The sequence below is a fragment of the Manis pentadactyla genome, chromosome 3 (genome assembly GCF_030020395.1).
Source record: "Manis pentadactyla isolate mManPen7 chromosome 3, mManPen7.hap1, whole genome shotgun sequence".
Classification (NCBI taxonomy): Eukaryota; Metazoa; Chordata; class Mammalia; order Pholidota; family Manidae; genus Manis; species Manis pentadactyla.
This window is the reverse complement of record NC_080021.1, coordinates 178,420,614-178,433,762: the sequence shown is the minus strand read 5'-3', so window position 1 is coordinate 178,433,762 and position 13,149 is coordinate 178,420,614. Positions and strand designations below refer to the sequence as shown.

General features: G+C 33.6%; 1 protein-coding gene across 1 annotated transcript in view; it reads right to left on the bottom strand.

Moving 5' to 3' along the window:
- The window catches only part of IFT74 (intraflagellar transport 74), a 91,176-nt gene that overhangs the window by 47,992 nt on the left and 30,035 nt on the right, over positions 1–13,149 (bottom strand). Inside the window, exons 9-13 of the mRNA XM_036898098.2 lie at positions 12,563–12,701; positions 11,325–11,387; positions 4,082–4,225; positions 2,761–2,801; positions 659–738 (exon numbers count right to left, since the gene is read on the bottom strand). Coding sequence (XP_036753993.2) covers positions 659–738; positions 2,761–2,801; positions 4,082–4,225; positions 11,325–11,387; positions 12,563–12,701 — 467 coding nt within the window. The remainder of the gene's footprint in view (positions 1–658; positions 739–2,760; positions 2,802–4,081; positions 4,226–11,324; positions 11,388–12,562; positions 12,702–13,149) is intronic.

Genomic DNA, 13,149 nt, shown 5'->3' with positions numbered 1-13,149 from the left:
AAATAAGCCAGGTGGAAAAAGACAAATATTATATGATTTCACTTATTTGTGAAATATAAAAACAAAACAAACAGAATGAACAAAGCAGCAGTAGACTCAGAGACAGACACTGAGAAGTGACTATAGGAGACACTAAGACAGATAGAAATTAAAATGGATTATATGGTTACTATGGGGGAGGGGTTGGGGTGATAAAGGAGCCCCCAAATTCTCAATCATAATATGAGTTGGTCACAGGGATGGTAGTACAGCATGGAGAATACAGTCAATGATTCTGTTATATCTTCTTACATTGGCAGATAGTAACTGCACTAGTGGGGTTGAAGATTTAATAATACGGGTAAGTGTTGAACCACTGCGTTGTATATTTGAAACCAATATAAGATTGTGTATCAATGATACTTCAATTTAAAAAATTATATTGCAAACAAAATTAATTCTTGTCATTATATAACCATTTTTATTTCAAGTTTTTAGTCAGGTTATATAGTATAATAATAATATTTATTATAGTAGTTTAGTATTTTAGTAAAGTTACTGATGTCATAAAGAATTAAATTAAAAATCCCAGGTAAACAGTCCCCGAGACCTAGGTTAATAGTGTATTGATACTGCTATGTATCTGTTACTATTCATTATAAAATACCAGAAAAATTACCTTGGTGTTCTTCTAAATCCATGTCAAGTTGCCTAATTTCTTCATTGAAGCGATTTATTTTTTCTTTTATATCTGATAACCTGTTGAAATATTATTGAATGATATTCACTAAAAATATTTAATGATATTAGGATATCTTAAATCTTTTCTGTTTTCAGAGTCAATATCTGCAAGTAATATGCCTTATTCTGAGGATAGCATTATAAATTTAAAGAGAAAAATATTTTCTAGATATTTTTTCATGACATATTTGGAGTACAAATATACTCTGAGAATATAGAATGACTTCCACAGTGAACACTTCCCCAGCCTTCTGTGGAGCTTGACTTTTGATAATAGGAAAGTGAAAAATCTTCAGCAATCTTCTATTTGTAAGTTTGTACAAACTGAACTAGGTTGGCAAATTAGTCTAAAAAATTAGAAAATAAGAAAATTTACCACTGATAGACGATTATATGAGTTAAAATTTCAACAAAAAGCAGTTGTACTTATTACGAAGCTACAGTAATCAGGATAGTGTTGTTCTGGTATAAGGATAGACATATAGCAATGGAAAAGAACTAAGAGTCCACACATAAGACCCTCTATCTATACAACTGATTTTTGACAAAGATGTCAGGACAATTAAATGGAGAAAGAATAATAAGTAATATTTGTTGAAAGAATATTTTCACAAATGTTGCTTGGACAGCTGGAGATACACAAGCAAAAAAATTAAATCAGACTCTTACCTCCTATTACATATAAAAGTTTAACTGAAAATAGATCACAGATCTAAATGTAAAAAATAAACTATAAAACTTACAATAAAACAAGGCATAAATCCTTACAACCTTGGATTAGTCACTGGTTTCTTAGATATGACATCAAAAGCATAAGCAACAAAAGATGCAATAGGTAAACTAAACATCATCAAAATTTAAAACTTTTATGCTTAAAGGATACTATCAAGAAAATAAAAAGACAACCCAAAGAATGGGAGAAAAATTTTGCAAATCATTTATCTGATAAGAAACCTGTATCTAGAATATATGAAGAACCCTTATAATTCAGTAATAAAAAAATAACCCAATTTAAAAATGGGCAAAAGGATAGGTATTTCTCCAAAGACATAAACATTGTCAATAAATAAGCACAGTATAAGAAGCTCAACATCATTGGGAAATAGAAATCAAAACCATTATGAGATACCGCTTCATACCTGGAAGGATGGCTCTGATCAAAAAAGATATATATTTACGTGCATTGGTGAGGATATAGAGAAACTGGAACCCTCATACACTGCTGGTAGAAATGTAAAATAGTGTAACTGCTTGGAAAATAGTCTAGTAGTTCCTCAAAAAAGTAAAATATAGAGCTACTATATGACCCAGCAATTCCACTCCTAGGTATATACCCCCAAAAAATGAAAATATGTCCATCCAAAAACTTGTATGTGAATGTCACAGCAGCATGATTTAATATAGCCAAAAAAATGTAAACAATCCAAATGTCCACCAGTTGATGAATGGATAAATAAATATGGTACCCCAGTGTAATATTATTTGGCAATAAAAAAGATGAAATACTGATACATGCTACAACACAGATGAACTTTGAAAACATTATGCTAAGTGAAAGAATCCAGCTATATAGGATCATATATTGTATGATTCTGTTTATATGAAATATCCAGAAGAGGTCAATCTACACAGACATACAGTAAGTGGTTGCCTAGGGCTGGGAGTTGGGGATGAGATGGGTGATAGAAGTGGTGTGGGGTCTTATGAGGATGACTGAACAGTTCTAAAACTGACTGAGATGTAGTTGTACAACTTCGTGAATATACTAAAAACCTCTAAATTGAACACTTGAAATATGTGAATTGTATGGTATACATTACATCTTAATAAGCTGTTTTTAAAAAGCAATTATACTATGTAATGGCTCTTAACTAAATACTCAAAGAAATATTTAAAGCTGTAGGATTGAAAGTTATTCACATATTAACACTGTGGACTATAGGAAAACATGACTATAACCATATGCTCCTATTGCACACTTAGAATGTAATCTAAAGGTTGAGAAATGGATATAAAATGTCCTGGTATAAATGTACTTACTGTCGCTCCATGCTGGCAATTTCCTGATTATCTTCTTTAACCTGTAAAGGTAAAAAAAAGAAAACAGCATTTAAATACTCCTTGTAGGCTATCTTAAAAAGAATTTCCTTCTAAGGCATGTTGTACTAAAATGTCAAATATAGCCTCTTTCTTGAAACTTATTTTTAAAATTCAGCCTTTCGAGTTAAAAAGAGCATCATTAAGGAACTAGCGGTGACTAATACATCCATACCTATACACAAGGCAACATGAGGATAACACAACTTCAGTTCTGGATCAGTTTATGTAAACATCTAGGACTTCTGAGACTGTCTCCCCATCCACCCCAATATACACACACACAAGGTAGGTTTGCCAGATTTAGCAATCCCTGTTACATCTGAATTTCAGATAAACAATGAATAATTTTTAGAGTATATACATATATACCATGCAATATTTGGAATATATTATCATCCTTACATAAATACTTATTCTATAAGATTATTCACTGCTTATTTCAAATTGAACTAATTGTTCTGTATTTGATCCAGTCATCCTATCTCAAGATCACTCTCTTCAATGATCCTTTTCCAAGGTACTTCAGAGTCTAGATTTTAATACTTTTGGGGAAGGATTCTAAAATTTAAATAGCTCATGAGTTGATCCCTAAGGTTCTTCCAAAGCCAGTTGGGTTCAATGCAAAGGAGTCCCATTTGTAGGTTCCTGACTGGACCTGTTTACAAATAAATAAGCAATTCTCCTTAAGGGTCCTATAGTTAGGATGTCTCAGGATAAACAGATTAACTATAACTTAGGGCTAAATTGAAGCCAGCTTGTAGTAGTGAGAAAGCTCCTGAATATACATGACAGGACCTTGTGACATTGTGATTTCACAGAACATTCAATTCCATTCACTGCATGGAGGCACTGATAGCAGCAACCACAAAAATGCATTAGCCTTGGGGCTTCATTTTCTAAACATGCAGTCCGAAAGAAATAACAGAACATATATTCAATAAGATGATCTAATTATTTACTGGACAATAAAAAAGACTTTCATGTTTTCCTTATAAGGATACAAAACATGAAAAATGGCCAGAATTTGTATGAAGACGATATAAAATTAGGATTTTGGTCAAATAACAGTTTACGTGAGAAATGACTTTTACCTAGATTTTCTTGCTCAAGTACTTCATATTAATTTAGGTGAAGCTCATTTTTCACTGCTTAAGAAAATAAACTTATTAGCTTTCTTTTCAATTCATATGCCTTAAATAAAACAAATCAATATATTTACCAAGTCCTGACATATTAAAATAAGTATATATTTTTTTCCTACCTGCTTAAGCAATCTTTCTCTATCTTCCATTGGAGATCCCATGCTTTTGTCTTCTGCAATCATTTGATCTCGATGGGACTCCAATTCATAAAGTTTTTCATGCAGCAATACAGCTTCCTGTTTCACCTGAGAGTGTGCTATTTCCTGTAGGCAACAAAAAAAGGAAAAATTTAATTAGTATTTTACCAAATACTATTCACAAATAGATTTCAGTTTATAAGAATAAGGACAGATTTAAACCACCAGTACCTTTAAATAAAGATATCAAATATCTACAGTACTCAATAATGCTACAAAGCATATTTCTAAACTGCAAGAATAAAAGTAAATCCCTGTATATTTTCATAAGCTATTTTCAACCTAAGATTCATAAGAAGGTGGCAGCCTTACTTTATTTTCTAAATATAAAATCTGAACAAAGACAAGGACATCCCTAACAATGGGAAGATAGCAAAGAAAATGTCATAATATCAGTACTTTAACCACAATATCCAATTCAAAGTCCAAAGAACTGATCTCTAGATGTAAGATATTTTCCCCTGAAGAGGTCATATGTACATACTTTTCCACAGTGTTATGGGTTGAACTGTATCTCTTCAAAAGATTACTCAGCCTCAATAAAGAATGATATCTTTTCATTTGTGAGAACATGGATGGACCTAGGAGGTATTATGCAAAGTGAAATAAATCAAGGATACAAATACCATATGATTTCACTTGTACATGGAATCTTAAAAAAAAAAACCAATCAAACAAACAAACAAAATAGAAAAATTGATGGTTACATAGGGGACAAGATGAGGGGATGGGTAATCAGGTGAAGGGAATAAAGTGATTCACAAAATTCTTTTTTGGGGCTGAGTAATCTTTTGAGGAGATACAGTTCAAACCACAACATTGTAGAAAAATATGTACATTCAGGTTCAAGCTTCCAATTATAAAATAAGTAAGTCAAGGAGATTAAAAGTATAGCATAGACATATACACAATGGAATACTATTCAGCCATAAGAAAGAAACAAACCCTACCATTTGCAACAACATGGACTGAGCTAGAGGGTATTATGCTCAGTGAAATAAGTCAGGCAGAGAAAGACAAATACCAAATGATATCCCTCATTTGTGGAGTATGACAACAAAGCAAAACTGAAGGAATAAACATAAACTCCAAGAAGGGACTAGTGGTTATCAAAGGGGAGGGGTGGAGGAGGGAGGGTGCGGAGGGAGGGAAAAGGGGATTGAGGGGTATTATGATTAATACACATGATGTGGAGGGGATCATGGGGAAGACAGTGTAGCACAGAGAAGACAAGTAGTGACTCTGTAGCATCTTACTACACTGATGGACAGTGACTGCAATGGGGTGTGGGGGGGACTTGATAATATGGGTGAATGTAGTAATCACATTGTTTTTCACATGAAACCTTCATAAGAGTACATATCAATCATAGACCGTAATAAAAAAGAAAGATATAAAGCTGGAAGAAAATTGGTGCATTATTTAAGGGCTTTAATCACATATAAAGGTAAATGGATAATAAAAGATAATTACAGGACAAAAAAAGTACAGTATAGGTAATATAGTAAACAATATTGTAGTATCTTTGTATGGTGACAGATGGTAACTACACTTACCATGGTGAGTACTTTGTAACATAAATAATTGTTAAATCATTATGTTGTACTCCTGAAACTAATATATTGTATGTCAACTATACTTCAATTAAAAAAAAATCTTCTGAGGGAAAAAAGAGATATGTTGAAGTCCTAAAATCCAGTACCTGTGAATGTGACCTAGTCAAGTTAAGATGAGGTTATTAGGGTTGACTCTAATACGGACCAGTATGACTAGTGTCCTTATAAGAAGAGAAACCATAAAGAAAGAGACAAACAAGGCAATGCCATATGATGATACAGGCAGAGATCAGAGTGATGCAGCTAGAAGTCAAGGAAAGACAACCATCACCAGAAGCCAGGAAGAGAAAAAGCAAAATTATACCCAGAGTCTCAGAGGGAGCATGGCTCTGATGATACCTTGATTTTAGATTTCTAGCTTCTCGAACTGTGAGAAAATTTCTGGTGTTTCCATCTACCAGTTTGTGGTAATTTATTACAGCAGTACTAGGAAATTAATACTTAAAAGTAAAATAGTTATTGTGTATTCACCACTGTGCTGTAGTTCACAAAGAGAAAATAAGAGATGTGATAAAGAGCTACAGATATCGGTGGTGGTGATGATCATGATAAAAATGGCATTTGAAGCTACTATTTATTGAGCACTTTTCTGTGCCAGGCACTATACTATACATTCTTTAAGCACTATCTGCAATCCACAAAACAACTCTGTAAGATAGTACTACTACCATCTCTGTTTCACAGATGAGGAAACTGAGGATCTGAAATCTCAATAATTTTTCTAAGTTAACAAAAACAAAAGATAATGATGAAATCTGTGGTCAGGCCTACAGCACAAGTAAGACCAAATTTTTAAGAGAGAAGACATCCACTTTTTTGAAAGCAAAAGAGAAGGAATCTTAGAAAAAGGAAAAAGTGAACAAGAGGAAATACCTGAAAGTCCATAGGGTTATATTATAGTTCAAGTATGAATTGTCCTCAGGTGAAAAAGCATGATAATAAAATACATATAGGAGAAATGCAGATGTTCTGAGGTATCCCTTTCCATAGTATCTTCCCCTTCTTTTTTACTTAAACAAACTATAGACTTGTTAAAATTGCATCTTGGAAGACAAGTACCAAATGATTTCACTCATATGTGGAATATAAGAACAAAGGAAAAACTGAAGGAACAAAACAGCAGCAGAATCACAGAACCCAAGAAAGAACTAACAGTTACCAAAGGGAAAGGGACTGGGGAGGATGGGTGGGAAGGGAGGGAGAAGGGGGTGAAGAAGAAAGGGGGCCTTATGATTAGCATGTATAATGTGAGGGGGACATAGGGAGGGCTGTGTAACACAGAGAAGACAAGTAGTAATTTTACAGCATCTTACTACGCTGATGGACAGTGACTAATGGGGTATGTGGGGGGGACTTGGTGAAGGGGGGAGTCTAGCAAACATAATGTTCCTCATGTAATTGTAGATTAATGATACCAAAAAAAAAAGTTAAAAAAAAAATTGCAACTTGGTAAAACTGTTCCTGAAGACTCAAGCCTGCACTGATCCTTCACCTGATTTTTTCAAATCCCTGTGAACTTAGCACAGTAATGAGCACACAGTAGATATTCAATAAATACTAGTTGATTGATATCTGACATAATGTTTCCTTGAAGAACAGGTCCAAAAAAAAAAAAAACCCACAAGGAAATCTGGCAAAAGTTAAACAGAATTAGTGTTAGTGACTTATGCTTTTTGATTTGAAAATACTGGACATTTAAAAATATCATGGTATTTTAGGCATACACGTACTGAAGTCAAAGAAAAGTGGCATCATAAAAATACTCAACAAAATATTGGCAAACAGAATTCAAAGATACATCAAAAAGATCATCCATCACGATCAAGTAGGATTTATTCCAGGGATGCAAGGATGGTACAACATTCGAAAATCCATCAACATCATCTACCACATCAACAAAAAGAAGGACAAAAACCACACGATCATCTCCATAGATGCTGAAAAAGCATTTGACAAAATTCAACATCCATTCATGACAAAAACTCTCAACAAAAAGGGTATAGAGGGTAAGTACCTCAACATAATAAAGGCCATATATGCCAAATGCACATTCAACATTATACTTAACAGTGAGAACCTAAAAGCTTTTCCTTTAAGATCGGGAACAAGACAAGGATGCTCACTCTCCCCACTTCTATTCACATAGTACTGGAGGTCCTAGCCACGGCAATCAGACAACACAAAGAAATAAAAGGCATCTAGATTGGCAAGGAGAAGTTAAATTGTCCCTGTTTGCAGATGACATGATATTGTACATAAAAAACCCTAAAGTCTCCACTCCAAAACTACCAGAACTAATAACTAAATTCAGCAAAGTTGCAGGATACAAAATAAATACACAGAAATCTGTGGCATTCCTATACATTAACAATGAACTAGCAGAGAGAGAAATCAGGAAAACAATTCCATTCACAATTGCATCAAAAATAATAAAATACTTAGGAATAAACCTAACCAAGGAAGTGAAAGACCTATACTCTGAAAACTACAAGACACTCATGAGAGAAATTAAAGAAGATACCAATAAATGGAAATACATCCCGTGCTCATGGATAGGAAGAATTAATACTGACAAAATGGCCATCCTGACTAAAGCAATCTATAGATTCAATGCAATTCCTATCAAAATACCAACAGCATTCTTCAACAAACTAGAGAAAATCGTCCTAAAATTCATATGGAACCATAAAAGACCCCGAATAGCCAAAGCAATCCTGAGAAGGAAGAATAAAGCAGGGGGTATCTTGCTTCCCAACTTCAAGTTCTACTACAAAGCCACAGTAATCAAGACAATTTGGTACTGGCACAAGAGCAGACCTATAGACCAATGGAACAGACTAGGGAGCCCTGATATAAACCCAACCATATATGGTCAATTAATATATGATAAAGGAGCCATGGACATACAATGGGGAAATGACAGCCTCTTCAACAGCTGGTGTTGTCAAAACTGGACAGTTACATGCAAGAGAATGAAACTGGATTATTGTTTAACCCCATACACAAAAGTAAACTCGAAATGGATTTAAGACTTGAATATAAGTCATTAAAACATAAAACTCATAGAAGACAACATAAGCAAAAATCTCCTGAATATAAGCATGAGCAACTTCTTCCTGAATGCATCTCCTTGAGCAAGGGAAACAAAAGCAAAAATGAACTCATGGGACTACATCAAACTAAAAGATTTCTGTACGGCAAAGGACACCATCAATAGAACAAAAAAGGCATCCTACAGAATGGGAGAATATATTTGTAAATGACATATCCAACAAGGGGTTAACATCCAAAATATATAAAGAACTTACACACCTTAACACCCAAAAAGCAAATAACCCAATTAGCAAATGGGTGGAGGATATGAAGAGGCAATTCTCCAAAGAAGAAATTCAGACGGCCAACAGACACATGAAAAGATGCTCTGCATCACTTATCATCAGGGAAATGCAAATTAAAACTGCAATGAGGTATCACCTCACACCAGTAAGGATGGCCAGCATCCAAAAGACTAAGAACAACAAATGCTGGCGAGGATGCGGAGAAAGGGGAACACTCCTACACTGCTGGTGGGAATGTACGCTAGTTCAACCATTGTGGAAAGCAATATGCAGGTTCCTCAAAAAACTAAAAATAGAAATATTAGACCCCGGAATCCCACTCGTTGGAATTTACACAAAGAATACAACTTATTGGACTCAAAAAGATATATGCACCCCTATGTTTATCCAGCACTTTTTACAATAGCTAAGATATGGAAACAACCTAAGTGTCCATCAGTAGATGAATGGATAAGGAAGATGTTGTATATATACACAATGGAATACTGTTCAGCCATAAGAAAGAAACAAATCCTACCATTTGCAACAACATAGATGGAGCTGGAGGACATTATGCTCAGTGAATAAGGCAGGTGGAGAAAGACAAGTGCCAAATGATTTCCCTCATTTGTGGAGTATAACAACAATGCAAAACTGAAGGAACAAAATAGCAGCAGACTCAGAGATTCCAAGAATGAATTAGTGGTTACCAAACGGGAGGGGTGTGGGAGGGAGAAGGGGATTGAGGGGTATTATATTTAGTATACATGGTGTGGCCATCTGTATTAATACTAAATGTGGTCCTTATTCATTAGAGCATATTTCTATTACCATTGACATGCAAGAAAATAAAAATTATGTGTACTCACATGTGAACAATCTGACATAGAAGCCATATTAATATTTTTAAGCAAGCTATTTTTTCAACAGCAAATTTCCAAAAGAACTGTTACAAAATATTCAAGTTTATGTCTTTTGCAAGCTAGGTGACAGCAGTCTTGTCAATCTACAAATGCTACTATTCCTTTCTTTATTACATCTACCTGAATCCATAGGGAATCAGGAAAGGAAGGCAAAGCTTGAGGTAGACAGTATACTGAAGTAAAAAGGACATGAAAAGGTAGTTCAGAGAAAAAGAAATACATTGGCCGTAAAATATGTGAGAAGATGCTCAACTTCATGCATAAATAAATGAATATTAAAACAACATAGTAATCTTTACCTATTAAAAGAGCAAAACTGGGAAAGGTGGATAATGCTTGTAAATGCAGAGGAAGATAGGCACTCTCACACATTGAATCTACAGTTGGAAATGAACAAACTTTTTGGAGGGCAGTTTGGCAATGTCACAATTTTAGAAGTATATACCTTCTGGCCCATTGTAAAAAAAAATTATCTTATGTAACTTTGCAAAAAATGTATGTTTTCAATGCAGCATTGGTTATAACTCCAAAAAAACTACAAATAACCTATTTACTTACAAAGCTCTGTGTTACAGCCATACAATATAATACAATGCAATAATTTAAAATGATGAGGGTGACCTCTAAGAGCTGATGTGAACAAACATACAGAACAAAATGTTAGTTGAAAAAACAAAACAATAAACAAACAAACAAAAAGCAGCAGCAGCACATCAAGGGTGAATTCCACTTGAGGTTTCCCACAATAGTAAAACAAAGATAGGACTATAGGATTGTTAACCTTAAACGACAAAGCTGGTGATAAATATAAAGAGTTCAAAAAAAGCATGCAGTAAGCACTCAATAAATGGAAGCATAGTTCTCACTGGAAAGAGGGAAAAGAAACAGGCATTTTAACTTCCATCTTACTCAATTTTTTTTTTACCATAAACAAGTTTTGTTTTGTGAGTTAAAACTGCTTTAAATAAGTAAGAAAACAAACGCAAAATTTTACATCTTTAAAGTGATGAACTGAAGTCTCTTTCTCTTCATTTTTAATATTTTGTTCATATGTCTTTAAATTACCATTAGATTTTGTGTGCTCTAGCAGGGCAGAATTATCTTTTGTACACAGCAGGTACTCAATAACTGAATCTAATTTGTTCTTCCCAGACTAAGACATTTGTGCTCTAGAATGGGAAAAAAAATTATACTCCTGTTAGCAAACTGCTAAATAAATATGTACCTGAAATAGTCCCATTAATATATTTAGTTGAATTAGCTTTTGTAGCTGAGGAATATAAGAACCTTTATTTGATTTTATACTTACAGCTTCCAGGCTCTCTTTTTTCATGTTCAGTGAATCTAGTTGTTGCTGAAGTGTATCTAACTCCTAAGAATAAGGAAAAAGGCAAATACATATGCAAGTTATACTAAGAATAATTTATTTGTTTCCAAACATTTCAAATACAGATGTAACAAAAGTAAATTGCGTCAACATCTTCAACCCTTGTATCTTGTGATTTGACTAGAATTTATTAACAATCATTATTTCCATTTCTGCCAAATTTGTTATTCCTAAAATTTTTGCCATGATCTATTTAAAAAAATAATTTATGAGCTTGATCTAAAGGTAGCCAGACTTTTTCACAGTAAATCAACTGTGCTGAGAATATTAAATATCAAAAGCCTTCAAATTAATGATGACATTGTTTAAATTTATGTTTTTTTATTTTTAATCACATTTTCATACCTTTTGCTTAACTTCTTTTAGGGCCAAGACCTATATACCAATTTATATGGCTCACTCCTAGGGACAAGACTCTTGAACAGATTACTCATGCAAAACCCTGTGCAAGATTAACTATATTTTAATATCACTTTGGCATTTCTATAATATTATTTGCTCTGTGTTTCATTTTATCTTATAAATCCTGTCTACATTAAAAAGTTACCTTAATTGTCAATGAAGTATTATCTGAGAAACTGGAACTGCGTTCACTGTTAGCATTTGTGGGGATTAATTCCCTATTAACTGTTGGTTATGGGACATTTGGGCATGAAAGGGCACCAATTTACAAATCTGAATCACCATGACTGAATGTTGGAAGGATTCTCAATAATCTCAGCAAGCACCCAAACTGCTTATTTAAAACCATGATTAAGGGCCAAAAGCTGTTCAAATTACAAGCACAGCAGGTAAGAGATTTGCTGCTTAGCCGGCAGGAAAAAAAGAAAAGAAAGTAAATACCCATATGGCTCTGGTATATGAGGCCTTTTAATGTTCCATTAAAGACAAATATTCTCATGTGTCTTTATGATATGCAACCATGAAGGATGAATAGAACTGAACAAATACAGTAAAATCTAGGTCATCATGCAGCCTAAGAAAATAAAGTTTTCTAGATCAATGCTTCTCAAATGTAAAGGTCCATATGAATGAAGACCTTGTTAAAAAGAAGATTCAGATCAGTTGGTCTCAGGAGATGCTCATGCTGCACATCTTCAGATTATAATTTTAGTAGCAAAACTGCTATATGCCTGGCACAGAGTAGTAATTAGTATTACCTGTAACAATTTCTCATTTGTGGTTTTCATTTCTACGTACTTGACTTGTTTTTCAGGAGACATATTTTTTATAATGCCATCTGCTGCGTCTTTTTCCTGTTCAATTTCTTCTTCTACAGTTCTAATTTGTTTTTCTTTCCTGAAATAAGAAGTATGCAATATTTCTCTTACTATATTGAGACAAAAAACAAAAACAAAACAATTTCACTCAGGTCACAGTCCCAATTAAATAGGGTTTTAATTTAAAGCTATTCAACCATAGCTCATGATCTAAAAATCCTTAGTCCTTAATAGATTTATTAAAAAAAAACCCACTTGATCTGTACAAAATTTGGCCCCATTAGCACAGACTTATTTTATGTCTTTCTCTTCTCAATCCCTAAATCCTTCTATTTCCTTACTGTCCATTTTTCTTTACTTTCCTAAAAGAAAATACAAAGATTATTTCAGAAATCCTTAAAGCCTTATACATATGAGCATGTAGCTATACTTTTGTTATCATACTCTCAAGACAAATAAGACAGTTACATTTTAGAATAGTGATTTTCAAATTTCTTCTGACTATAGATTCTTTTTGCTCTACCCAT